The following is a 26,108-nucleotide window of genomic DNA, read 5'->3' as shown; positions in this document are numbered from 1 at the left end:
CAGCATCCATATGTTTGTGCGTGGATGCTGCAAACGTGAAATATTTGATTGGGAAATAGAGGGACTGCACTCCCAATGAAACGAACCAAAACCCGGCTACACTGACCCCTACACAGGTAAATATATATATATATTTTTCGCTCTATATCTAAGCTAGTTCTTGACCGAACCAAGTTGTACAGGAACATAAACTACGTCGGACACGATGACGCCCAGTATCCAACAGTTGACGAGGAAGAAACCCAACGACGCGACCCAGAGCCCCGGCAAAAAGGTGCTCTGGCCCAAGAACTCGAGCAGGTAGCCCTGCTGCAGCCAGGCGGCCTGGCCGACCACCCAGAGCAGTAGCGCGACTAGGCCGAGGCGGCCGCTGCGCAAGAAGGACGAGTGTGGGAGGTACAGCGGGAGCAAGACCATGTACCACAGGAAGTACTTTTTTTTGGGGGGTGGTCAGTTTAAGTTAGGGTTTTGGAAGATGGTTCAGGGGCAAAGCGTGGGGGCTGTATAGAAACTCACTTGGCTGGTGCAGACCTTGTTAAAGGTGACAAAAGCAAACGTCTGCGCCAACATGCTGGTAGGCAGATGGCGCTTGGCGAGGACCAGGGGGATGAGGACGGTCGACAGCAGCAGCTGGGGCAGGAACGCGACGGATTCGATCCTGAAGGGGGACGACGCCGAGGCGGGAGAGGCCGAGTTGAGGTACAGCAGGGTGTTGTAGGGGCTAAAGTTGTGGCGGTGGTCGATGCGGCTGACGTGGTGGAGGTACGTGTGCACGACGAACTCGGTGCCGTACAGGGCGTACATGGCGTAGTTCAACCCCATGAAGGTCGCCAGGCTGACCGCGGCCAGGGCGACCCTCTCCCTGGTGACGAAGCGCATGATGGCTTCTGCGGCAGAGGTAGGTGATGACGAAGAGGAGGCAGTGGCGGCGGCGCCAGGCGGCTGCATCCGCTCCCGGTCCATCCACCACACAATGGCCGGGGCGTAGATGAAGGGATAGATCTTGAAGTGGACGCCCAGGCCGAGGATGACGCCGGCGAGGACCACGCGACGCTCCAGCACGGCCCACAGCAGGGCGGTGACCAGCACGCCCAACAGACCCTCGCTGCTGCCGCGGGTGCTGATGGCGGCGACCATGGGGTTCAGCAGCCAGACGGCGGCGTAGCGCCTGGCGGTGCCGCCGTCCACGCCCCCGCGGCGGACCAGGACGGAGACGATCAGGTGCCCGGCGGCGAGGTCGGCGGCGGCGAACAGCACCTTGCCGAACTCGAACCAGGCGGTCGTGGGCACGAGCATCCAGGCCAGCAGAGGCGTGTAGCGGTACGTCTCGCGGTCGTAGGGCGAGCCGCCGTCGGCGACGAAGCGGGCCGCGTCCGTGAAGACGAGGTAGTCGATGTCGGTGTACTTCACGGGCGAGACGGCGTCCTGCCACAGGCCGTAGAGGAGCATGCCAAGCCGCAGGAGGGTCGCTGCCGTGTAGACTGCTGACGGGGAGTTGAAGAAGGCGTCGATGGTCCGGGCCGGCCCGGATCGGGAGGTCCCTGGGGGTTTTTGGGACGACATTGTCGACTTTTCTTTTGATGAGGGAGGGGAGAGGGGTTGGTGGTGTTTGTATAAGTGAGTGTATGTGGATGGACTTGAGGTCTCTGGGGTGTAAATGTACACCTTGAGGGGGACACGTGCCGAGTATCCACATGGAGTGGACCTTGTCAGGTGATATGAGAAATGTAGAGCATCCTGATGGTTCAGCGGCCGAGTATATACGCCTGGATGAGGTAATGAGAATAAGAAAAAAAAGTGTATCTTAGAGCAGTGGGGTATGGTGTTTTTTTTTTTTTTTTTTTTTTTGCATGACTACATGCTTATGCTCAGCGGATCATAGAAGACATGCAACAGAGGGAATAGACCCGATTTGTATGGACTGCGACTGATGTCAAGGCGAGGGTTAGGGTATCTACTGGCAATTCACATTTGAGCATGCGCAGATGTCCATTTCTCAAATCGGGTTATGCTTTGCTTTGAGAATATTATTTTGATTTTTACTTTGAATAAGAGACAATACAAGCAGTATTGACACTGAATTATGGTAGTTGTCCAGATTCACTTGGCCTGGATGGCAGCTTGGGCAGCTACAGTAGCACCAGATCAAGTCTACTCCGTAGATCTAGTCTAGTCTCCACTTGTAGCCCTGTGGCACAGTGCAGATATTCGCCAAAAGATTCAGTTCTCAGTGGAGGCCAATCACCATTCATTCATCGCGGGGTCTAGTCAAACTCAACGGAACAGATTTCTCTGAATATAATACTGCAATATTTTGTTTTGCGGCCGGCAGCGTTGATCACAATAAAAGCTTGCCCCAAATTGAGCGCGTGTCTTCTACAAACAACAACTTCGTACAACAGCCAACGACTCCCCCTTCACAGACCGCCAAAAATGCCCCCTAAGCGGGATCGTCAAGGCGACTTCAAGGGAGGCCCGCGGGGTGGATCGAGGCAGCAACAGCCAAAAGAAGTTGTGCGCAATGCCTACACGCCCATGTTTGAGCAGTTCCGTGACGAGCTGGATAGGCATCATGATCGTCGGGAGCGCATCGTCAAGGCGTCGAGGGATATTACCGCGCTGAGCAAGAAGATGTGCGTGCTTTAATGTTTGATTGTTTTTCGTCAGCAGGCACCACATATTGCCCGCTCATATGAGTGAATAAATAAAACACATATAAAATACGAAATATCAAGCTGACAGGAAGAATTCCTTTCACAGCATATTTTCCTTGCAAAGGTGAGCCATGGACTTTTGTGATTTTCTAGACTCGAGAATACCGATGGTGGTGAAGTGATACTGAACAATCGCAGAGTTCGCAAGATCCACGCCGACCTGCCGCCAGACGTCGACAGGGAGGTACAGAGCCGCCTGGCAGAGATTGCGCGCCTGTTCGACTCCATCGTCGGCGACGTGCAGGGCATGAACAGATACCGATACTCGCGGCAGATGGCGTGCGTCGAGGAGCTGGTCGAGGCCCTCACCTTTGCTTACTACCTGCGCAACCAGCGATTGATGAGCCACAACGAGGTACTCGAGTCCGTCGGGGGCCTGTGCAGATCCGCCGTCGAGGAGAAGAAGCGCATCGCCGAGGAAGGTGGCGACACGGCCATGACGGACGCTTCTGCCTCTGCTGGTGCTGGCGACGAGCAGAAAATTGCAGGAGAGCCATTGGTGGTGGACGTGACGCAGGACGACTTTATCGGCGGCGTCTTTGATCTCTCGGGCGAGATGATGCGGTTCGCAACCACGACGGCAGCCATCAACGGAGAGCTGGCCGCCGCAGCTGTGCCGCCTCCCGATGATGGAGGCGACGCGCCAAGATACCCGCGTACAATCCTGACGGATATGCAGGAGCTCGGGACCATGTTTGAGTTGCTACCTCAGCAGCACGGAAAGTCATACCAAATGAAGCTCGAGACGATCAGGCAGAGCGTGCTCAAGGTGGAAAAGCTCGGATATGGACTCAGGGTGCGTGGGAGTGAGAGGCCGAAGGGCTGGATGCCAGACATGGCGGATGATGCTGGAGCAGGCGAGGAAGATTGAAGGGTCTAGGTTAGGAGTGTGTTTGAGAGGTAATCTACGACTGTAGGTTCTGGGAGGTATCATTGGAGGGTGCCGGGACTGTGTCGAGTCTTGTTCTAGTGACAAGATGTTTTGGGAGCAGGTATCAAGTGTGTACTAACATTGACTTGAAAAAAGCCCAATGCGCAGAGTTCTTTCTTGACATATTGGCATGACCGAGGTGAAATTACACAAACGCAAAAGCGCTGTTTTAATGGAATATCTGCAAAGGCTCGACTGACTATCTGACAGATACTAACCTTCTAACACCAACAGTTTTCGCTACACTCTTTCCTGTTACAGCGTTTAACAGTCAATACATCTTCTCACGTTTATTCCGGGGAAGCAACTTGCAGAGATAAGACTACAACCCGGTATAGTGTATTGACGGATTCCTTCCAACCAAGTTCATCTGTAGCGAGTCACAATAAACGTCAGTGCCTAGGCGACAAGCTTCTGCTTGGTCCACAGGTTATGATAATAACCCTCTTTGGCCAACAGCTCGGCCTGCGTCCCGCTCTCGACAATCTTTCCATCCTTGATGGCCAGGATCAGATCAGCCTGGGCCACGGTGGCCAAGCGGTGCGCGACAATGACGACGGTGCGACCGCGACACCACTCGCGCAGGTGCGTCTGGATCTTCCACTCGGTCTCGCTGTCCAGACTGCTCATAGCCTCGTCAAAGACGACGATCTTGGCGTCGCGCACCAGCGCCCTCGCGATGGCCAGCCGCTGCGCCTCGCCGCCCGACAGCTGTGTCGAGCCCCTGGCGCCGACTTTTTCGCCGTAGCCGTCGGAGAAGGCCGACGTGATCTTGTGGTGCAGGTGCGCCGCCTTGCACGCCTCCTCGACCTGCTCCTCGGTCGCCGACGGGCACCCGTACCGCACGTTGTCGAGCACCGTGGCCCCCAGAACGCCCGCCAGCTGCGGCACGACGGCGATGCGGCTCAGCAGCGACGCCCGCCGCACCTCGCGCACGTCCTGCCCGTCGATCAGCACGCTGCCCGAGGTGGTGTCGTGCGTCCGGCACAGCAGCTTGAGCAGCGTGGATTTCCCGCCGCCCGTCTCGCCCACGATGGCGACCGTCTGCCCGCCCTCGACGGAAAAGGACACGCCGTCCAGCGCGGGCCGCTTGGCGTCCGGGTAGGAGAAGACGACGTCGCGGAACTCGACGCGGCCGGTGCGAAACTCAAACTCGGGCGCGTCGGCGCCGTCTCTCACGGCCGGCTTGCGCTCCAGCACGTCGACGACCTGCATCAGGCGGTCGAGCTCGCGGCCGGCGGTGCGTAAGCTCCAGAAGATCTGGTTGAGGGGCGCAATCAGGTCGCGGTAGTACTGGGTCAGCATGATGAAGTCGCCGACGCTGCGCGTGCCCCGGTCGATCTGCCAGCCCGACATGAGGCTGAGGATGAGCAGGCCGGCCATCTCGACGACCCGGTCGAAACCCCAACGCGACCCGAACCCGAGCTCCCTGTCCTCGAGCCGGTGCTCGATCTCGCTCAGGTGCCGGTAGCGGTCGACCTCGTGATCGCTCGTACCAAACAGCTCCACCGTCTGCCAGTGGATCAGGCGGTCCGACACGCTGCTCATGACGTCGTAGCGGGCCTCGCTCAGCTCCGTCCTGCGGCTGGCGTCCCGGCCAATGATCTCGGCCACCGACGTGGCGACGAAGAGCACCAGCAGCGTCGCCATGGTCGCGGCCATGGCGCCGCCGCCGACGGTCCAAAAGGCGCCGAGCCCGACGAAGAGATCGACGAGGCCCGGGGCCGACGAGAAGACCCACTGAGAGGCCCAGATCGCGCCGTAGGGGGCGGAGAACAAGACGATGTGCGAGGGGACCTCGGTGGAGGGCCCGTCGCTGTTGCCGCTCTTCTTGTCCTCCTTTTCCTTCTTCTTCTTGGCCCGCAGCTCGTTCTCGTGGTAGTCGGCGCCAAACGAAAGGAGTTGGCGGTAGGCGGCGACGGAGATGCGGTTGGCCGCCTCGCGCCGGACCAGCTTGGTGCAACGGTACTCGTGGTGGTTGACGAAGCGGGGCAAGACGTGCCGGACGATGATGTAGGCGACCATTTGCGGCCAGGGGAAGGTTGGAACCGGGAGTGCGGAGGCGGCCGCGCCGTCGATGTTGCCACCGCTGCCGCCTGGCGATTGTGCCGCTGCAGCATTCAGGTCACGGCGCTGCTGCTGGCCCCTGGCGAGGTTGTCGACAATGTTGCGCAGCAGCAGCGGGCACACAAGGTGGATGACCCTACCGACGCCGATGCAGACGCCGACGCCGGCGAGGTTGGCAAACAGGGTCCTGGCTGCGGCGCGGTCGGGCGGGAGGAAGAAGGGGTGCAGGACGTGGTAGATGCGGACGACCTTGTGCCATTGTTTGGCTAACTCCTTGAGGTGGACTTCCTTGCAGAAGTGGAGTACCACGGGGACGGAGAAGAGGACGGGTAGGAGGATGAGGATGGAGGTGGAGATGAAGGTGTGAGAGAGGGCCGAGGTGGAGGATTCGACCCAGTCCGGAAGTGCTGGTGGTGAGGGGATGAGCTGGACGACGGAGAATTCCATTTGTGTTTTGTTCTTCTTCTTTTTTCTTTATGGTATGTATTTGATGAAGCAAAGGGGGTAAACAATATACGCCAAAGCAACAGACACGATGCTTGTTTTCTTTTCTTTTTTTCTTTCCTCTTTTCTCTTTTACAGTCACAGATCCGGAAATAGTATATTTATACCTAACCCAGGCTACTCACTACGCTTCCTACAATACCACACCAATCTCGTAAGCTCACGCGTGTCAAACGTCGTACCCCTCCAGGAAACAATCCAGCCTTCCCGTGCCCCTGATAACGAAGAATCAGCAATCCAAGCGGTTAGACCGCCTCATCGGACGGGGGATAGGCCAGCAATGATTCGTAGCCTCAACGGATTATTATTCTTGTTATTCTTGGATCAAAGAATGACTCAACTTTTTTTGGGGGTGCGGGTTGCACAAAAAAAGGATAGAAAAAAAAAAACAGTTTGCATCCCCGCTACCATTCCGATTTGGTAAAGAAAAGGTAGGCATCCAGGTCAGCAACGCGGGCAAATCACAAGTAGAATAATGGAACATCACTGGAATCACTACTTAACTACACACCAACTGTGCATGCAGGTGAATTGTTTGTGAGGGGTTGATTGTCGGGTGGTTTGTCTATGTAGAGAGACGGGTATCTGTGGGTCGTGGCAAGGCTGGCTACCTACATACCTTACCTATGTTATGTTGTGCTTACATCGTAGTGGTCACATGGCAATGCAGGGAGACAATACCTTGGGTATATGGGGCGGAACATACCTAAGGTAGTTAAACTTGGTTGGGTGGTATGTGTAAAACAGAATATGCAATGCACCGTGTGGTTATCGGTATTAGGCCCATGTTGATTCGCCCAAATGCATTTATATCCTAAACATAGCAGCAACCTTTCCTTTTCTGTATCCAGCCTAATAACTCACTGAAGCGAGATTTCTCCGAAAACAAGTCTAAATAAATAAGCACTTTTATCTCTCTCCAAAACCCCCAAAAAAATATCGAAGTCATCCCTTATTGCTCCGTCTTGCCTTGCTTCCACCATCGACGTTGATCTCTTCCACTGACAATGGGCCTGCAATGGGCAAAGGCTTGTCGAAGTTCCAGGGCATGGCTTTGTGGCCATACAAATCCAATGGTATTGTTTGGTGTTGATGATGTTGATGTTGCTATTCAACTAAACCCACCAAAAAAAGAAACCAGTGACTATTAGTATTATGTCCAGAAAGAAAAAGAAAAAAAAAAGCCACAAGAGACTGGTCTCGTAAGCACAAAGTCAACAACATACCTAGTGTCCAACATGAACAAGTCTTTTTCCTCAATATTGTCTTCAGGCGCAATGCCCCAGTCGGTGTTGACGACGCCCACCATCAAAAAGGCAAGCATAGTGCTGAAGACGACGTTGGCAATAAAGAGGACGAAAAAGAAGACGAAAACACACTCCATTATGGCTTTTGGTGGTGCTGGTCTCTTTTTTTAATGCTGGTTTTGATGAAGAGTGTTTGGGTCTTGGGCCTCGAAACTGGCTTGTCTTGGTTTTTGCCCTTGGCTCTTGTATGGTAAGATGATGATTGGTATTGGTTGGTTTTTCTCGTGTGGTTCGAAGCTTGAGGATGAGAATGAGTTGGGCAGTAAGATGGCCAGGGAGATTATGGGAGGGAATGGACCTATTTATAATGTTGAAGGAAAGAGAGAGAGAGAGAGAGAGAGAGAGAGAGAGAGAGAGAGAGAGAGAGAGAGAGAGAGAGAGAGAGAGAGAGAGAGAGAGAGAGGGAGAAATGTAAACTTTGATAGTGTAGATGTGCTTGCATGTGCTATAGACCAGAAATCACGACCGGGGGCTGGTTTCTAAGCAAGTACCGCATTAAGCACATGAAATTTTGCAGTTACGTCTTACAATCACCAACAAGGTTTCGTATCCCTCAAGCCCCTTCTCCTTGATGGCTCTCGCAGTAATCCTTGACTGTTTCTTCTGCTGCTGCTTCCTCACCCTTTCCCCCATCCACACGAGCCTGGTCTTGAGACTCTGCCCCTTTCCGGCTCATGTCAGGAATACTCGGGAAGTGTTGCAGCTTCATGTCAACAATAGTAACACCCTCCCCCAGTAACTTCCCCATATGCTTGGAGTTTATTGATGCGTCAGGGGCGACAATGAAGATGCCGCATCACGTCTGACCCGGAATCATCCAAGCAGCTATCCTGAGTCTATGCTCGCCAACAAGTACGCTGTTGAGAACGATGCCTTCCTAAGTCTCTGCGTGAACTAAGACCATCCAGGTTGCCGATATTTTGACAACCCTCATGCTACAGATATATAGGTAGGTTTCTTGAAAAGCAGACTATTATGTATCTTGCAGTGACGGTCCCGTCAAAAAACAGCCCCAAGGGTGACAGACATCTTGGCGAATATCTTGTGGCATGTGTCAAAACATATTGCACAGAGATAGCCCAACTTTTCAGGTGGAAGAGGTGACATTTCAACAAGTGTACATGTGAAATATCTCGACATCACAAGAAAATATCTGATATCATGCACTAACCACCCACGAACCTACCATCCCTTTACTCCCAACTCCAAAGCTACATGACGAACAGAATTTGACCCAAGCCACAAAATCTCCAGGCGCAAGACACACAGACACACAAGTCATCCCAAGTGACAATCCAGACATACAAGCCGTTCCAAGTAGCATAATGGGCAGCCATAAGCTCCAGAAACGAACCCCTCCCCCGTCCTCCGCCCAGTCGACTCCCTGTAGACAGACGACGCCACCTCTGCTGTAGACCCCCGTCGAAACCTCCCCGCCGTCAGACAAGTCTACATCACCCTCGGTCCCGCCCTACTGTGCCGCTGGGACCTGTAGCTGCGTCTGCGCTGGCGACTACGAGAACCCATCCATTTTGCGCAGGCCGGTGGTGGGCAAGACGCCTGTCATGAAGGTCTTACTGATGGTTGAGGGCGCCCGAGCCAGGGAGTGATGGGTGCTTTTGTGGGAAGATGCGGAGAGGCAGCCGCAGGCGCAGCATGCGGAGAGGCGGAAACAGCAGACCTTCCCGTCCACTTCTGCCTCGGGTCCACGAGCTGAAGGCGGCTAGGCCGCTGACCAGGAAGAATGTCGGGAGGTGAACAAGGAAGATGCATTTGGGCTCTAATTTGTTAAAGTCAAAAGGCGTGCGCCAGTTTGTAGTCGGCGTTCCAGGGGTCGCCATCATCTATCGGCGGAACACGCGCTGTCAGTGTCATCTCTGTGATGTGCCGTGCTGTTCATGTCTGTATCTTGCGCTTGGGGAGACGATGTGGTTTGCAGTGCTGGTCCATATGCCAGGTCCTTGTGAGTCGCCATTCCCTTCGCACAGCCAAGCTTACCGGAGATATTTCAAGCACTTGCTTAGTCTCACGGCCAGTCATTCTAAAGTTTCCGGGCAAAGACAGATTTAGGGAACTTTCCAGAAAACTTACTATAGAAGCTTCTTCTTGCTCCCTTCACCTAGGTTGGAACACGCTATTTGATCGGTATGCGAGTCCTCTCGACCAACAAGCCGACTAGCTCCTTGGTGATGCCGCTCAATCTTTCTGGTTCTGGTGCTCTGGTTCTGCTGGGGTACCTGCAACACTGCGAGGCCTCCGGAGTCATGCCAAGGTGGTGCCATGGGAATTTAGTGCCTATGGAGGTTGCGTTGCAGAACAATGTCTAGGGATCAATAGAAAAGTAAATGCTGCTGAGGTGAAGAAGATGAAGACCGTTTCGAGCAGAGAGGACAGCTCAAAAGCACTGAATTTATAGTTTTAAACGAGGACTGCTGTTTGATGAAGCACATATACTTGATCACCTTTCTTGCCATACGGGTAGGTAGCCATTGCCGGCAATAAAACATGGTTGTGATCAAGAGCAACGCATCTATCTGGGGAAATTATCTAGGCGGGTAAGAGAGTATCATGTGCATCGGAGGATACCTACTTCCGTGTGAACAGCACCTGGTATTGAATTTTCCATATCACGGGGTAATAGTTTCCCGTTGACTGCAAAAAAGAGACACTTTCCTCCCCAGAATCACGTGTAATGAGAAAAAAAGTCAAGAGGATATAACAATAAACGCCCCATTGCAGCTATGAGAGACAGCTCCTTACCTAGGAAAAGTAAATCTCACATGCAGTGGGGCTATAGAATGCAAGGCAATGCCACTGTCTTCTTCGAAAGTATAGTCATAGCTTAGTGGAAGGCACGAGGAAGAATATCCAACTAAGGGGCCTCGTCTTGAGTAAGAATACTGCGATGTCCGGTTCTTTTCCTTTCAAAAAAGACTGACAACATGAGGCCAGCAAGCTTGAGGGTTTGACATAACCATGTCACAGGCCGTCCGCTTTATCGCAAGAGTTCAGACATACAGTTCTCGTATCACATTGATTCACGTAGCCAAAGAATGTGGTGGCGATCAAATCCGCTTCCACCGGCCAAAAGCCTATCCATACTGCTTTTAATCTGCGCGTGAAAATGCATGTGCAGAGCTTGAATGAGTGTTTCTTTTTTGGCTCCCTCCAATGTCCATCAAGTGCAAAAAAGTTGGCTCCTTAAAGAGATTTAATTCCCTAGGGATTCTATCCAATGTACTGATACACTTCGGATATCACGAGAAATAACCAAAAAAAAACTACGTACAGAGCCGTTGGCGTCCCCACAAATCAACCTCAGGTAACCTTGGGGAATCGATCAATGTCGACTCTTTCAAAATAGCTAATGTGCCCAAAGTCAACCCAGTACTGTGCCAGCCGGTTGTGTGAAATAATTATGAGCTGAGACTCGATGTATTTGTCTGTAGTTCACATGCAGTATTATTAGTCTCGTTCTCCCTCCAAGCACACACATGGCCAACCCAAAGCAGCGGGGAAGGAATAAACTTACCCAGATTAAATCCCGACTGTGCCACGTGCCCCTTACTCCGGACGACTCTACAGCCAGTAAACGGCTTTTCTTCAATCACCGTCACGAAGCCTCCAGGGCCCAGGTCCTCCGCAACGAACGTAGGCTCCCCGCGGGGCACGTTTGCATCGCCCGTGAGCTTGATGGCTTCGAGCCTGCCCCTGTACTTCCTGGCTTCTTCCTTCTTGACCTCGAACTCCTCGTCCGTAAGCCCTTCCTCTCGGTCTAAATCGTGTTCCTCGGTGCCTGTGATGATCTGGTTCAGGAGTAGGAACTCGCACCCGTGCCCGCTGTAGTCACCGACCCAGATACCCCGCCATGGCGCCTCAGGTGTCGGCGTATACAGCGCCGGGTCGAGCGTGGAGTATGTTGTCAACTGCTCATCAATGTGCGGACCAAACGGCAAGCTGAGTATGTCGGCATTCGTCGCCCTTGAATCTGCCGCCTCTCCGTCATTACTCTCGTTGTCGCTGCCGTTATCACCACCATCTGTGCTTGGGCTCGGCCCAGCTGGAGGGAACAACAATGCCAACTGATCGGGAACCATACTCGTAGCGCCACCGTTCGTCACCCCGCTCAATCCCAGCACAGCGGCCAGCGCAGGCCTCATCTCGCGCCAACTCCTGATGCGGAAGCTCTGATCAGACAGCTCCGCGCGCCTGCGGGGTCGCTGGCCCACCACGCTGCCCGAGAAGCGGCGGTTCGTGGCGCGGAAGAAGTTGTTCGCCGCCACGCGGTGCCGCGCTGGCACGGCCGGCGGGGGCCACAGGTCGCCATAGGGAAACGACGTCTTGGCAGCCTGGGCGGCCTGCGCCTCGGGCAGCGGGCGGGCGTGCATGAAGTTGCTAAAGATGCCGTCTGCGTTTCCGCCGTACTCTGGCGTTATCATCGGCACTTCGGATGCGAAGCGGTTCGGCTTGGGCGGCGGGGAGGACGAGTTTGGGCGTATCACGCTGATGTTTCCAAAATCACGCCTCCAGGCGTTCTTGTCACTCCCCGCATCGTCGTGCCACTGCCAGTCCCGGCTGGTGTTGCCTTCGCACCGCAGTTGCAAGGCGGGCTTGTCCAGGTGCAGCTTCACCTCGGGCTCGAAGTTGTGTATTATGATCTCCCTGTCGTCGTTCCAGTGTTGGTATTCAGTCCTCGTCCGCATGGCCAGCAGCTGGTAGCCCTCAATGCAGCCCCTGCGCTGGTCGTACCGAACGAGGATTAACTTCCCCATAAAGTCCTGTCCCGAGAACCATATCTTGTATTTTGGGAGGAACCAGCGGGGATCGTGGGCAATCCATAGGTCGCGGAATGTGCTGCATGGGTACGGAGACGTAATGGTTTCGCCGGGAACGTGGTCCTGGACGATGGCTTGCCAGAGGTAGTTGGAGTTGGCACGCGTGTGGAGAGCATGGCAGGTCCCGCTGACTGCGGCGAGATCCAACGGGCAGAGGTAGGAAAGTATGTTGTCTAGAAGCTCTGCTGGTAGCTGCAGGAGGTGGCAGTCATTGGGGGATCGGTAGTCTATCGAGAGATTCCAAGAATCAATCAGAGAAAAGCCAATCGACCAAGCATCGGGGGCAGTCTCAAAATGAACGCACTCATTGATGATGACGAGTAGACTTGGCTAGGATAATAGTCTTGAACGCCCTGCACAGGTCGGTTGGCTCGAATATCGACGTTTGGCACAGAGGGTAGACTGTGCAGTGTGTTCTCATCCTCGGCGTCCATGCCTCCCCAGAGCTTAACTCGTGGAGGTTGTTCCGTTGCGGCGGAGGCATCTGGTTCCGAGTCTAGTGACGGTTGTGCTGAAGGCGACTCGTCTGCATTTTCTCGTTGTTTCCCTTTGTCTATGGTTGGTTCCATCGTCGCAATATGGTGTTTGATGTTTTCTGGATGGATCAGTTGGTTTTGATTGACGTGCTTGCCGTTGAACAGTTTGAGAGCTTGTGGCAATTACATCACAATATCTATCCATGGCAAGGGTACGGTATGATGGGGCACAACTGCCAACCAAAAAAAAAAAAAAAAAAAAAAAAAAAAAAAAAAAAAAAAAACAAAGACTAAAAAATTCGAGCGAGGACGATGGGTGTTTATGTCATGATCCGAATCATCAAGGTTTCGGGCATGTTACAAATGCTGAATTCTGACTCCAATGAGCTCCCTTGCATTGCCGCATACATCATGACCTTAGCTTAGCTCCAGTTATCAGGTAGCTACCTACCTAGCTAGTTTGTTCATGAATACCAGACGACGCATGTTAAGGAGGTAGGCAGAATTGCTTCCTGCAGTGTCTCCCTTCACGGCTCCGATTTGCGGGCAGATCTTACAGGGATTCCCTGTACACCGGGGGTGGTGCAGGCCAAGCCCCTCAGCATAGCAGTCGCAGTTACCGAGTAAGAACAGAAAGAAGACCAGGGTTAGGTATCGGTGCAGTTGCCTTATGCTCCAATGGTAGGAGCCGTAATTAATGTTACCTACTACCACTACTGAAAGCTACTAGGTAGGTATGTACAATAATACTACGCTGTCTGTCAAGAATCGATGTCAGCAACATTAGCTGAGGCCCAGAACTGTCCGCCAATCAATAAGCATGATCAAGGTCAAAGGGGTGTCGTGATGCTATACAAAGTAGCTTGATAAAAACCTCCAAGCAATCGAAGAAGACTTGTGCCTGACTGTTGATTTATCCTAAATTAATTGTGCTGAGGGGGCTCTGCATGTTGAGACCTTTCTATCAACGTTATGTCAATTTTCATTTCTGCTCATTACCAATTGTCGCATTGTACCCCCTTTTTTGTCTTTCTCTCCTTCCAAAAGAAACATCCGTCCATCAGACGACCATATTGTTTAATCAAGCCCACCTTATAATAACAACACGAACCAAGACCAAGGAATCGGGGAGAAAAAGCCAAAACAAAACCAGCTTCCCTTTTCGGACCAAGTGATCCTCTTTTCGGCTTGGCCGTGCCCTCCATCCGGGTGTTGTGCCCAGCTGCCGAATTCGGCGTAACGTTCGCGGAGGCGAGGTTGGCGATCCTGGCGAACCGCCTGCCCGGAGTAGTAAAGGGTAAAACAAACGGCTGGGAACTTTTGGTCCATCTTTTTTTTTTCTTTCGGAGCTTTTTGTCATGGGTGCAATGCCACGTGGAAATTGCGATATCGTCTGCTTCTACCAGTAATATTCGATTTCTCGTGTTGTCTTTAATTACCAAGCAGTAGGTATCTATCAACTATCAAACAAAGGCAAGTGTCGTTTCGATTGTTTCAATATTCTCCACAAACTTCGGACATGTAAAAACTGCGCCTCCTCAAAAAAAAAAAAAAAAAAAAAAAAAAAAAAAAATCCAAGGTTGGAGCACTTAAGCAAATGCCGCAACCAGCTTGAGATTCCCTACCATAGAATAATCATTGTACGGGCGGTTGGGGTTATTTGGGATGATGACGCTTTGTTTGATGGGAATTGCTGCCCACATACCGCAACCTCACTCTCCAAAAATCTCGGGGATCCCTCCAACTCGGTACAGATAAGAAATCTTGTTTTATTTTAGTAACCCGTCGGCAGCGGCAGTCATCTCCTGGGAATACAACAATACCCCGGATACACGCCCCTTAGCCGTCGCTCTCTCCGTAATCCGGACGCCAGCCACCATCCACCTGCCTACATGGGTATAGGTCTGCATTTGACGAATCCGGGGGGGTTTCTTGGCCCTGGGGATTCAATCACAAGGACTTTACATAGTCAAGGTAAACTAGGTAACTAACCAACTAACTGTAGGTACGGTAGGAGAAGCCGCTAATTATTTTTTTATTCTTCTTCTTTTTTCTTCTTTTTTTTTCAGACATTTTCCTCCTGGTCAATATTGTCCCCTTCTGGTATTTATGTGAGGGTGGTGACCCGAAAGGTCTTGATGACTGCAGACCAAAGATGCAAGGTCCCTAGAGGTCTTCACGAGCTGGATACACGGACAACAGTTCAAACCCGTTTTACCGTCTTTCAGCCCGGGCTCTTTGATTCTAGAACTTAGTCACGCCACACACACCCCCCTTCTTAATGATAAAGCAACCCGATCTACGGTAAGCACCAACGACGTCCCATATGTGGGAAAGGACCGGACGGAGCCGAGGTTCAGCAGGCTGCAGGACAACAAGGTCCCGAACGGCGGGCGGGGGTTTATTGCTGAGTCTTTCCTTATCAAAGGGAATAATTATCCATACGAGAATCTGGCTGCTCGTGAGATGCCGCTGCTGCTGTTGCGAGCTGACTGACATGTACCCGGGGGGCGAATGAAGGCTGCAAATCCTCGCAGGCAAAACAAGAGCTCTGGAGTACCCACGACCCCTCGCGTGATCAGAAAGAGACTTGATGTGACCGTGACGTTATTACCCGACCTCGGCACGCTTTTATGGGTGCTCAATGTATACTTGGTTTGGTGTTATTTCCCCACTGATAAAGAAAAACGATCAAGGCAGCAGCCCAAAGAGGTGCTTGCTTTGCTTCGCCAAAAGAGCTTTTGCCGACGGACATAATCCCGACAAAACCCCTCGGATTGGCCACATGTCATCGATAAACGATATTGTTGTGTGATTTGTGATTCGATTTTTTTTTCTTGTGAACAAAAAAAAAAAAAAGAGTGGGATTTAGCCAATCTCTGAAGAAAAGACTTGCGTTAATGTCTTGTTGTTATTAGGATATGGTTGAAATATGATCAAACCCCCGTCCATCATAGCCCTGAGTCGCGTTGCCTGCCCACACCCCAAAAAGTGTCCCCTTAATCCGTGCCTATTAGTGTGTTTATATACTCCCGCATCAAGAAGTCGACGAAACATGGACGTCGCTTCGTGTACCACATGAAAAAACCAAGACGCAATCAACTCTGGAAAGAGAAGTTAACACCGGGCTTTGATGGGCTCATTGGACAAGGTAACTTTTGAAAAAAAAAAAAAAAAAAATCACAAAGTGTCAAAAGTATCCATCCTGATCAGAGCTCCTGGTGACCTGACGGTAGTGGCGACGGCTTGACGGCGGCGTCGATACTGCTGAAGAAGTGGTTGAACTTGGCACCCATGAGCCACGCGAGACCAATCTACACTAACGTTAGCTTGGAGAATCATAGGACGGAGCGGCCCATCTTTTCGACTTACCATCAACCCTCCCAAAAACAAAAACATGGCGAGCACAGCTAGGATAAGTACCACAGCCTCCGAGGTGTCCATGCCTGGCTTTTCCGACACTTTGACGTCCTTCTGTGCCAGCTCGAGGACCTTGGGATCTTGCGACGGGAATATCGTCTCGATGAATTGCTCAATCTGTTCAGGTTCACGTCGCATTGTCAGCCGTGCCCTCTTCCATTACGCAAGACGCTGCCACCACAGGAATGGTATCTTACCTTTCCACATTGCGCGCTGATAGCTGCGTAGTTTGGATCACGGGGGTCGTTCTTCTGATGTATCTTTCGGGTATACTCCTTGAAGAGGTCCGTGACCAACCTGAGGTTCTGCGTTGACCTCAGCATAATCCGGCAGGCATCGCCCTTTGTGATCTTGACGTTACGCTCGAAAATCTTGGGGTTCTGGAACACAAGCTCCAACGTCGCAATGGCCATGGTCTGCGGGATGGCCACGAAGTTGAACACGGACTGCTCGCGCATGCCGGCCATGTAATATAAACAGTCCTCAACGTTCTTGAGGGCGTTCAAGACCAGCTCGGAACAGCAGTAGACCGCTTGCTGTCGGTTCTCGGGCTTGAAGAGATCGTCGTACTCCTTGGCGTACTTGCTCCATACCGAGCGTGGCCACCAGCTGCGCTTGTCGACATAGTCTTCGTGAACGTCTCGGATGATGTTTGTCTTTTGCAGGAACTGCCCCATGGACTCGGCAAGGTCCATTCGCTCGAGCAGCTTGGGGTTGGCCAGGTCGGCAACAACGAACAGGCGAGTGAGCCCCTCACCGACCAGGCCGGCAACATAGTGGCAGTACATTTCGTACTCCTCGACTGTGTTGATGCAGTTGGTCGTGTTCTCCGTCTTGAGGACGTAGTCGGCCATGCCGTTACCCATCTTGACCGTGATGTCGCGGATGATTTCGTAGTACGGCTTCTTGACAAGCTTCAGCTCTGTGATGACTTCGTCAAAGTGAACGAGAAGCTCACGATCCCTCTCGTTGGGGCCATTCTCGTTGAAGGTCCAGCCATCCTGGTCCATGAAATCGGCAAAGTTGCGAAGCAGCGGAATCTTCTTGTCGTTCGGGATGCTCATATCGTCTTCAATGGTGTCAAGGCCGCGCAGGGCGAGGTAAAAGATGCAAACTGGCATCAAGAGCTCCGGGTTCAGCTCCTTGATGACGGCCGCGAAGCTGCGGGACGTCAAATCGAGGTACTTGAAGCATGCCGTTTCTGTCGGGCGCTCTTTGCTGGGATCGCGGGTGTGAACAGGCTCGTGCCATACCTTCCTGGAGAGGTGGATGAGGATTAGCCTTGTGGTCCGTCCATGACCCAGATCCACGTTTGGTGGCGGTCAGTCGTGTATAGAGGTTGGTAGATCTTGTGCTACGCACCACTGGATAATTGCCCGGAGCTCAACCGGGTGGAATGCATAGTATGCAATGTTCTTGAGGGCACCCATTGTGAAAATGCTACTGGTTGTCTTGGGTCCTAAGCGAAAGGCGGAAGTTGTCTAGATCTCGCGCTGTTTAAACTAAAGGCCAAAATGCACGCACGGGCGCGGATTGAGACAACAGTGACGACAGCGAACTAGCAATACACAAATGTGCTGTGCCGTCCGAGTGAGCTTGTGCTCTTTTTATCCGTTGCAGTGTGAACTTGCGACACGCGGGACCAGGCCGTTCGTTTTGCCGTCTTTATCGTTTGACGTGCGCCGATTTGCTGTGTCGTCTCGTTGGGTGAAGCCTAATTCGCATGGGACTAGACGGGTATGCGTGCGTCTGGGGGTTGCACATTTACCTGTTTGTTACTAACAGACAAACAAGGCTTTCCCACACGTCAGTAGCAGAAAGCCCGAAAAGGTGAGTTGAGAGTGGAACTACTGGGAAAAGAAATGGCGCTGTGGTGCTTTCTTTGCTCCCATTGCCCAGCAATTGGATTTGATTCAATTTCCTTTTTTTTTTTCCCCGACCCCATGTCGCCTCTGGCAGCGGGTAATTGCATGGTTGGGGTGGAGTTGATTGAAGGCCACCTCACCCAGGCTGTGGAATTCGTACTGCGTACCGTACAGTAGGAGAAAGTATTGCATTGCATTGTGTGGTGGGTGTGCCTCCTTTCCCTATAGGGTCTCAACCCAACTCAATTCAACTCAATGCAATCCACCCCATATTGGATGCCGTCCGTCGGCGTCCTTTAGTTCAGACTATCCCAATTCTCCGGACCGAAAGCCGATAACAACAGGACATTTCTCGCGCATCCCTACTAGGCATCAATGACCGCGGAACCAGTCCGACTGTGGTTTTCGTGTAGAAACAAAGCGGAAGCTGGTATTAGTTTCTAATCCGTCTGCGTTGGAAGCGTGTTTGTTTCCGAGGTTTGCCAGGATCAACAAGTCAGCTGCTGGGGAAAGGTCGGCTTTGCTTGCTAGCCCATGTGTCTGTCGTCTATTCTCCGATTGCTTTTGCACTCATGCTATTGCTTCTGAGGTTGACGTGGATGGCCCTGGTCAGACCTGCCCCATAACAAGTGTTGGGTATGAATGCCCCCAATCGACCTTTTATTACCGCCTTCTCCCACAACAACCTATCGCTGATGGTCTAGTGCCACGGAGTAGTGCAGCCTCTGTTTCGAATGCAGTTTGTTGGAGGTACCACTAGACTAGAAAATGCTGCATGGTTGTCACTGTACCACATTGGTTCCCTGTCACCGCTTGTCACCTTTTTTTTTTTCATTTTTACTCTTGGTTGCGACCCCGATTAGCGCACCAATAACCACAGCGTCGGGTCACGCAGTATGTTTACATACTCCGTACACGCCGCAACATAAAGGGTAGTTAGGTAGTTAGGTAGGTAGGTAGGTAGGTAGGTAGGTAGGTAGGTATCTTATAGCTTGGTACTTTGTGGTCGGTCAGGGAAATCATTGTGCAAAACACCACTCTGCCCGCTGTTGGACACCGAGGAAGTTCCGGGATTGGATGGATTTTTTTGAATGAACACCAACACCAACCATGGTTGTCCTCATTGACCAGACCCAAATAGGTAACGACCGATGTACCTCGGTTTAATTGTGTAACTACAGTATACACCCAGCTTCTCAGCCGCCATCGTCGACGACAAAGAAAGAAAAAGAATTAGGTAGTAACCCAAGCTAGGCCTAGGTACTCGGTAGCCCAGATCGCCATCGAAGCTCCGGTTTATGGGCCCCGTTGCGCTAAGTCGTGAGTCGGAATTCGGACGCGGATGTTAGCCCGGTTTAGTGGCAATCACTTTACCACCCCGGCATCCCCCAAGCCCCAACATGCTGCGAACTATGAAACCCCTACCTGCCAAGCGCATCCGACCTGAGCCTTTGTAAGCCGTGGAGCCTGTAACCCCTCTACCGTAAGAGGCTATCAAGACTACAGGTGTTAGCGCTCGACTTCAGACCAGCCCATCACCACACCAAGGGCACAAAGTTTGAAACCGTTCGAACCCATCGAGGAAAATCTTACAGCAATTCTCAGCTGCCTAACTTTACATAGACACGGCGCAGCCCCGCGTACCCAAAAACCCACTACAGGCCTTGATGTTACTCCAAGATGGAAGCTGCCCCGCTTGTTTCTGCGATACGACCAGATGAACCCTTGGACAAATCGCACAAGCTTCCGGGTGTTAAGCTAGATGGACTTAGGGGCAACTGACTAGCAAGAAACATGGGGCTTATGATAACGTCAAATGGACTTTCAGGGGATCCTTTTTATCCCCCTTGATCGCCAACGATGCCTCCTTAAATTTGACCCTCTGCCCATCATATCCTCACAACTGCCCTGGTTCTAGATCAGTTCATGATACTACAAGTGCAACCATGTCCGACAATCGTTTTCTGATCTGGGGAGGTGAGGGCTGGGTTGCCGGTCATCTCGCCTCCATTCTCAAGTCCCAGGGCAAGGATGTGCACACGACCACGGTTCGCATGGAGAACCGCGAGGGGGTGATGGCCGAGCTGGAAAAGGTTAAGCCGACCCACGTCCTCAACTGTGCCGGGTGCACCGGAAGGCCCAACGTCGACTGGTGCGAGGACAATAAGGAGGCAACAATGCGCTCAAATGTCATTGGCACGCTGAATCTCACCGATGCATGCTTCCTGAAGGGTATTCACTGCACAGTCTTTGCAACTGGGTGCATCTACCAATACGATGAATCGCACCCATGGGACGGGCCGGGGTTCCTCGAGACGGACAAGGCCAACTTTGCTGGGAGCTTCTATTCAGAGACCAAGGCCCATGTGGAGGAGGTGAGCAGGACCCGAACTAATGGCCTATTTTGAATGCGCATTGGTTTGAGTTGCGAGTGGGCTGACAGTTTATCGGGTATCACTTACGTAGGTCATGAAATACTACAACAACTGCTTGATCCTCCGTCTCCGAATGCCTGTTAGCGACGATTTGCACCCGCGAAACTTCGTCACAAAGATTGCCAAGTACGACCGCGTCGTCGACATACCAAACAGCAACACGATCCTGCACGACCTGCTTCCTCTTTCTCTCGCCATGGCTGAGCACAAAGACACCGGGGTCTACAACTTTACCAACCCAGGCGCCATCTCGCACAACGAGGTCCTCACCTTGTTTAGGGACATTGTGAGGCCCAGCTTCAAGTGGCAAAACTTTAGCCTTGAGGAACAGGCCAAGGTGATTAAGGCGGGCAGGAGCAATTGCAAACTGGACACGACCAAATTGACCAAGAAGGCCAAGGAGTATGGTATTGAGGTTCCAGAGATCCACGAGGCGTATAGGCAGTGCTTTGAGAGGATGAAGAAGGCGGGAGTACAGTAGTAGACCACGTTTAATAGCGAACAAGACAGGAGATTGTATGACTGTTGTTCGCGACCCTCACGTTTCTTCGATAGATAAAACATGGAATCTTGATGAGAGCTAGTTTGGAACAAAAAGCGAATGTGTTGTTGTGTTGTGAGCATGATATTTATTGGCTTGGCGCACGTCACTCCCGACGATTGATTGATCCAACAGACCTGTACTACTTACCCTGCACTTCCATATCCCGGAGGTCCCATCCATGATAAGCACGTGATTTGGCTCCTCCAACGCGTTCATTGCGGCGCGCGTGCTGCCTGCTCAAGCATCATTGATCTCCACCTCTCGAAGTTTCGCTGATGCATCATCTATTTAATCCCCAAAGCCACCACTTCCTTTTCACAAAGGAATTGGGTCCAGGCGTTTTTCGCATCAAATGAATCGAGTATTGCGATGAACGACAGCCAAGATGTGGCTTCTTGAGAATGAAGGCGATGTCTTCCAGGGTGAGCAACCATACGTTACGATTTTTGAGTGTAAGTTTGAGTCAAGCGCTAATACCAAATCGCAGGCCGTCAGATATGGCTGCGGCCAGGAAAGAAGTACCTTCTGGGTCGTGGTAAAGGAGATAGTAACAATGAAGGTGTGTGCAAGTGCAAATCCACTTTTTAATGCGACTTGGCTGCATGCAATTGTCCGACTGACACGCCAACTACATAGCTGGCGATACAATAATTGTTGCGGACAAGACTATCTCAAGAAAACATGCCACTATCCAAATTGATGCAGTTCCTGAAGGCCATGGTGTATGTTCTTGATTTCCCTCTGTGCCGATGCACCCTTCAATGATTCTGACAGCCCCCGCTCCATGTAGGAACTTCGGGCCAGTAGGTCCAAGGTTACCATTGAGGATCTCAAGACCAAAATCGGGACCGTGGTCAATGGTAAGCAGATCAAGGGACAAACCTTTGCTCTGTCGGAAGCCTCCAACTCTTTCAAGCTGGGCCACTTTGCCAAGATGTTCCGGTAAGGTTATCTCTAATAAGCCATCAGGGGACGATGGATCAGGTCTTGCTAATAAAACTCCTTTCTCTAGGCTGAATTGGAAACCAGTGGTCCTGACCTTCAACTTCAGTAGTCGTGAGGAGCGGGCGGACCCCTGGTCCAAGCTAAGGGAAAGCCTGGAACAGTTAGACATCAAATTCATATCCGAATTTGATGTGCAGTACACGACCCATGTCGTTCACAAAAAGCGCAATACCCCACGCGGTCTACAGGCTCTGATCAATGGTCGTTACATCGTCACGGAATCTTTCATTGAGCAAATCCAGGTGGCTACTGCGCCGGGGGATGATGGCGCTCCTAGCCTGCTGGAGCAGGATTTCAGCGCCAACTGGCCCAATCCCCTAGAGCACCTTCCTCCTCGTGGTGACGAGCCAAGCATGCGACCAGTGGAAACCTACGAGCCTGATCCAAGAAGACGGGAAATTTTTGAAGGTTACACGTTCATCTTCTATGACCAGATCCAGTACGAAAACCTAATGCCCATGATCACGAATGGAAAGGGCAAAGCCATGATACGCGAGGTTACTCCATTCGAAACGCAGCCAGATGATTTCATTCGCTATGTCAAAGAAGTGGCCGGAGAGAAGGGTCTGGGCGAGTTTGAGGACGGCAGCGAGGGGAGAGGTGTGGTTGTCGTCCGCTTCGCACCGAAAAAGGAGGGCGATTTGCGTACGTGGTTTTGGAACTTTGGCACCGAGGTGATGAAGCGACTAGACCACCGCATGATCGAGGCGAGTGAGTTCCTGGACGCCATATTGGCGGTCCAGCCGGGGATGCTGAGACGGCCGCTTGAGTTCGAACCAACACCTGTCGAGACACCTATCGAGGCTGCGCCGCCAGCGCGGGCAACACGGACGACAAGGGCCCGAACTGCCCAGACTGCTGCTGCCGAGGCTAACATGGCGAGCAGGCAGATTCAGCAGCCGACTGCAGATGGTGAAGGTGTGCAAGTTGCTGCTGAGACTAGACGGAGTCCAACTCCCCCTCTGCAGATGACACCACCGAGAGCCACAAGAAGGAAGGGCAGGTTCCGGGGATTTGACACTAGCGATGATGAAGAGAAGCCACCACCCCCTGAACCTGAACCATCAGCGCCGCAGTCAGTCCCGCAAGAGGAATATTCTCAGCCGATGTTCGTCTCACAAGTCTACGAGTCTCAAGAGCCAAACTCGGCTGACACCACACGTGGTACCCGCTCAACAAGATTGGGCCGGAAGCGTGCGCATTCACCGGTCCCCGTTGACGAAGACGAAGAAATGATAGACTCTGCGCCGCCTACGACGACAACGAATAAACGCCGGCGGTTAGAGCCGACGCAGAGTTCAACATCGAGACTGAGACAAGCAGTAATGCCCGAAAGCGATGACGATGACGAAGAAGCAGCTCCTATACCCGAATCGCCCGTTGCAGCTTCAGTACCCGCGCCTGAGCCGGCGGCAGAAAAGCCAACGGTCAAGACTCGCAGGGGCGCCATCGACACAGAAGTGCTCGACGCTGCAAGGCAGCGCCTGGCCGAGACGGAAGCCAAGGTCAAGAAGGAAGAAGAGCGTTACAAGGTGCCTGATGACGGCTACACGCTTGAACAGCTGGCCGAAATTCGTAAGCTCACCTTGGTTGACGAGATGCCGGTCCTGAACCCGGGATCAGGCGGTCGCACGCGTGAGCAGGACATTGCCGATGGCCGCTGGGACCCGCGCTGGAACGGGAGGCAAAACTTCAAACGATTCCGCAAAGCTGTACCCGGGGGTGATAGGACAGGGTCTCGGGCGCCGGCGCAGAGGATTATCGTCGGCTACGTCGAGGAGAAGAACAAGGTCTACGGCATCGGGGATGAATATTGGCTCGAAGACCCTGCCACTTTGGCGCGGAAGAAGTCGCAGAGCCAAGGACATGGGAGTGCCAGCAGTGCGACTGTGGGCGGGGCAACGACGAGTCCCGTCTCTGCTCAGACGAGTAGTAGACGTGCAGTCAAGGGCCTTGATAGTAGTGATGACGAGGACGAGGACGATTTAATGGAGATGGGCAGTAGGCAGGTCGAGCCCGAGGAAGAAGAGGAAGAGGAGCCGGTTCTGCCACGCACGAGGAAGGGCAAGGCGGCTGAGAAGGCCGCCTCTCAGCGTTCGCAAAGGCAGACCAGGCAGACTCAGACGCAAGCCGCGCCTTCGACAGGAATATCAACTACGACGCAGTCGCAACGGACTACGAGAGCAGCTTCAGGGAAGCGAGCGGCTACAACATCGATATCAAATCCACGGCCGGCGAAGAAGGTAGCCCGTGCACAACAAATTGAGGCTAGTGATAGCGATGACGACGATGATGATGGCGGCGGGAGATTTCGGTTTGGCCGGAGGTAGTGAGAAGTGGGTAGAGATATGGAGAATATTGCAAATGCCCTGGGTTCGTGACGGTAGGCATGTCATATCCGGCAGACATGCAGAAAAGGGTATCATTAAATCTATACTTGGCACCGACTGCTGTCTTGCTGTAGCTGCCTTGGCATATATACATGCAAATAATTGCTCGTGGCCGTGAAATCGTCTATACAAATCACCACCCCAAGAACGGAAATCTATAGAACAACTTGGGTGTGGATCTTTGCGTAGCCTAGAATCTACACTCAGTCCATCTCCTCCATCGCGCTCACACGCTCCTCACCAGAAGGCTTGACATCCTCAGACCCATCTCCCTCGCCGACCGCGACGCCAACCAGGCAGGCCGCCAGCATGGTCTCGTAGTTGACCCACGGGTGCACCTCGCCAAAGATCTTGGTGGCGTCCTTGCCGGCGCCCCTCAACAGCTCGCCCTCGCCGCCCGGATGGAACTTGAGGTACGGCGTGACGTTGTAGACGCGGCCGCTGTAGACGCTCCAGGCGTCGGCGCCCTTGCGGCCGTTGCGCCGCTTCAGCATGGACGGCGACACGCGCAGGTACGGCGTGTTAGGCGGCAGGTTTCGCAGGTCCGCGTTGGGCCCGGATATCCGCGCCCAGTCGAGCGGCGAGTGGCCCGGCGCCAGGGCGACGAGCCGAGACCGCGAGGGTGCGGGCGCGTTGGTGTGCGTCGGCGGAGGCGCCAGCGACGACGCTCCCGGCGGGCCGCGGCTGGGGATCGGCAGCGTCGATCGCGACAGCGAAGATGCGGACGGCGACGGTTGCGTCAGTGGTGGAAGCCGCGGCGGCTGCGGTGCGCCGAGCGAGGACCGTGCTGCCGGAGGCGCCATTGCGCCCGGCCGTGGAGGGGGTGCCATTGTTCCCGGGCGCGGGGGCGGCGCCATCAGCCCCGGCTGCGAGGGTTTGTTGGGCGCGGATAGCGACGGTGCAGCGGGAGGAGTCTCGCGGGGTGGTGTAGGTGCAGTTGGTGCGATGGTATCTTCGTCAGAGCTGGAAAGGGAGAAGCTCGGGACGGGCGCCGCAGGGGTTGCCGGCGCTGCCGAGGCTTTGGGCGTGGTTGCTACATCGTCTTCGTCTGTATCTTCGCTTGCCGTTATCGATGGGGTAAGGTTTGACACGTTCTCGGCCTTTTCATCTGGTGCGCCGCCCAAATGCGGTGGTTTTGTTGTCACTGCCTCCTTTACGAGCGGAACTGTGCTCTCATCATCGGCCTTGCGCTCCGCATTTGGAGACGGCGGCAACTGTGGGGTGGCCAGCCATAACGACCGGAGATAGTCGACAAACGACCTTGGCGGGCGGGCGATGAAGTAGACGACGGCGCCGATAATGAGAGATACGCCGACGTATCCCATTATAGAATGGGGTGAGGGGGATTTTGTCGATGGCGTATAAAACGAGGTCTGCACGGTTCACGGCAGCATCGGATGGGATGGTGGTAGTCGATCGCGTATGTTTCGAGTGGCGCGGCGCGTGGTTTGTGGGAAGATTCAAGCCAAGGTTGGAGGGGTCTGTGGTCTGATTTGCTCAACTTTGGACGCATGTTGGAAATTCTTTACAGGGGTATGTTGTCTTTCTTCGGCACTACATAGTAACGTAGTAAATACCACTTTGTAATTACCACGTAAACTCAGCGCGGTAAAAG

General features: G+C 53.1%; 10 protein-coding genes across 10 annotated transcripts; 3 read left to right on the top strand and 7 right to left on the bottom strand.

The window, feature by feature from the left end:
• Window positions 1–138: 138 nt before the first annotated feature.
• Window positions 139–1,563, bottom strand: PgNI_06197 (uncharacterized protein; the record flags this gene model as incomplete). Its single annotated transcript, XM_031126223.1, has 2 exons — window positions 139–432; window positions 517–1,563. The coding sequence occupies 2 exons, from the start codon at window positions 1,561–1,563 to the stop codon at window positions 154–156; spliced, it is 1,326 nt and encodes a 441-aa protein (XP_030983130.1). The 3' UTR covers window positions 139–153.
• Window positions 1,564–2,267: 704 nt separating this feature from the next.
• PgNI_06196 (uncharacterized protein) lies at window positions 2,268–3,751 on the top strand. Its single transcript, XM_031126222.1, has 3 exons — window positions 2,268–2,633; window positions 2,761–2,778; window positions 2,853–3,751. The coding sequence occupies exons 1-3, from the start codon at window positions 2,434–2,436 to the stop codon at window positions 3,583–3,585; spliced, it is 951 nt and encodes a 316-aa protein (XP_030983131.1). The 5' UTR covers window positions 2,268–2,433; the 3' UTR covers window positions 3,586–3,751.
• A 293-nt stretch (window positions 3,752–4,044) lies between these two features.
• On the bottom strand, window positions 4,045–6,159 carry PgNI_06195 (uncharacterized protein; the record flags this gene model as incomplete). Its single annotated transcript, XM_031126221.1, has 1 exon — window positions 4,045–6,159. The coding sequence occupies one exon, from the start codon at window positions 6,157–6,159 to the stop codon at window positions 4,045–4,047; it is 2,115 nt and encodes a 704-aa protein (XP_030983132.1).
• Window positions 6,160–7,168: 1,009 nt separating this feature from the next.
• PgNI_06194 (uncharacterized protein) lies at window positions 7,169–7,600 on the bottom strand (the record flags this gene model as incomplete). Its single annotated transcript, XM_031126220.1, has 2 exons — window positions 7,169–7,229; window positions 7,443–7,600. 2 exons carry the CDS (start codon window positions 7,598–7,600, stop codon window positions 7,169–7,171), a joined length of 219 nt encoding a protein of 72 aa, XP_030983133.1.
• Window positions 7,601–8,977: 1,377 nt separating this feature from the next.
• PgNI_06193 (uncharacterized protein) lies at window positions 8,978–9,364 on the bottom strand (the record flags this gene model as incomplete). The annotated part of the gene is given in 2 exon segments (XM_031126219.1): window positions 8,978–9,083; window positions 9,102–9,364. 2 exon segments carry the CDS (start codon window positions 9,362–9,364, stop codon window positions 8,978–8,980), a joined length of 369 nt encoding a protein of 122 aa, XP_030983134.1.
• Window positions 9,365–10,742: 1,378 nt separating this feature from the next.
• Window positions 10,743–13,061, bottom strand: PgNI_06192 (uncharacterized protein). Its single transcript, XM_031126218.1, has 3 exons — window positions 12,663–13,061; window positions 11,056–12,585; window positions 10,743–10,966 (listed from the first exon to the last, which is right to left on the bottom strand). Exons 1-3 carry the CDS (start codon window positions 12,925–12,927, stop codon window positions 10,842–10,844), a joined length of 1,920 nt encoding a protein of 639 aa, XP_030983135.1. The 5' UTR covers window positions 12,928–13,061; the 3' UTR covers window positions 10,743–10,841.
• A 2,618-nt stretch (window positions 13,062–15,679) lies between these two features.
• Window positions 15,680–18,206, bottom strand: PgNI_06191 (uncharacterized protein). Its single transcript, XM_031126217.1, has 4 exons — window positions 17,617–18,206; window positions 16,452–17,511; window positions 16,207–16,371; window positions 15,680–16,148 (listed from the first exon to the last, which is right to left on the bottom strand). The coding sequence occupies exons 1-4, from the start codon at window positions 17,682–17,684 to the stop codon at window positions 16,044–16,046; spliced, it is 1,398 nt and encodes a 465-aa protein (XP_030983136.1). The 5' UTR covers window positions 17,685–18,206; the 3' UTR covers window positions 15,680–16,043.
• Window positions 18,207–20,065: 1,859 nt separating this feature from the next.
• On the top strand, window positions 20,066–21,058 carry PgNI_06190 (uncharacterized protein; the record flags this gene model as incomplete). Its single annotated transcript, XM_031126216.1, has 2 exons — window positions 20,066–20,494; window positions 20,586–21,058. The coding sequence occupies 2 exons, from the start codon at window positions 20,066–20,068 to the stop codon at window positions 21,033–21,035; spliced, it is 879 nt and encodes a 292-aa protein (XP_030983137.1). The 3' UTR covers window positions 21,036–21,058.
• Window positions 21,059–21,483: 425 nt separating this feature from the next.
• On the top strand, window positions 21,484–24,433 carry PgNI_06189 (uncharacterized protein; the record flags this gene model as incomplete). Its single annotated transcript, XM_031126215.1, has 5 exons — window positions 21,484–21,520; window positions 21,586–21,657; window positions 21,735–21,820; window positions 21,889–22,040; window positions 22,111–24,433. 5 exons carry the CDS (start codon window positions 21,484–21,486, stop codon window positions 24,431–24,433), a joined length of 2,670 nt encoding a protein of 889 aa, XP_030982346.1.
• Window positions 24,434–24,696: 263 nt separating this feature from the next.
• PgNI_06188 (uncharacterized protein) lies at window positions 24,697–25,818 on the bottom strand (the record flags this gene model as incomplete). The annotated part of the gene is made up of 1 exon (XM_031126214.1): window positions 24,697–25,818. The coding sequence occupies one exon, from the start codon at window positions 25,816–25,818 to the stop codon at window positions 24,697–24,699; it is 1,122 nt and encodes a 373-aa protein (XP_030982345.1).
• Between the last annotated feature and the right edge of the window lie 290 nt (window positions 25,819–26,108).

This window comes from Pyricularia grisea, chromosome I, assembly GCF_004355905.1.
Source record: "Pyricularia grisea strain NI907 chromosome I, whole genome shotgun sequence".
Lineage (NCBI taxonomy): Eukaryota > Fungi > Ascomycota > Sordariomycetes > Magnaporthales > Pyriculariaceae > Pyricularia > Pyricularia grisea.
Note: the sequence above shows the minus strand (reverse complement) of the source record. Positions and strands in the feature narration are given on the sequence as shown.

What these genes read in the sequence shown, in the direction of transcription:
- PgNI_06191 (XM_031126217.1), bottom strand. Translation starts at nt 17,684, where the DNA reads ATGGGTGCCCTCAAGAACATTGCATACTATGCATTCCACCCGGTTGAG. An exon ending in CTCCGGGCAATTATCCAGTG is followed by an intron (nt 17,512 to 17,616) that starts GTGCGTAGCACA and finishes CCACCTCTCCAG; the next exon opens with GAAGGTATGGCACGAGCCTG. An exon ending in TCAGCGCGCAATGTGGAAAG is followed by an intron (nt 16,372 to 16,451) that starts GTAAGATACCAT and finishes GAACCTGAACAG; the next exon opens with ATTGAGCAATTCATCGAGAC.
- PgNI_06196 (XM_031126222.1), top strand. Translation starts at nt 2,434, where the DNA reads ATGCCCCCTAAGCGGGATCGTCAAGGCGACTTCAAGGGAGGCCCGCGG.
- PgNI_06192 (XM_031126218.1), bottom strand. Translation starts at nt 12,927, where the DNA reads ATGGAACCAACCATAGACAAAGGGAAACAACGAGAAAATGCAGACGAG. An exon ending in CTACTCGTCATCATCAATGA is followed by an intron (nt 12,586 to 12,662) that starts GTGCGTTCATTT and finishes ATCTCTCGATAG; the next exon opens with ACTACCGATCCCCCAATGAC. An exon ending in ACAGTCGGGATTTAATCTGG is followed by an intron (nt 10,967 to 11,055) that starts GTAAGTTTATTC and finishes TGTGAACTACAG; the next exon opens with ACAAATACATCGAGTCTCAG.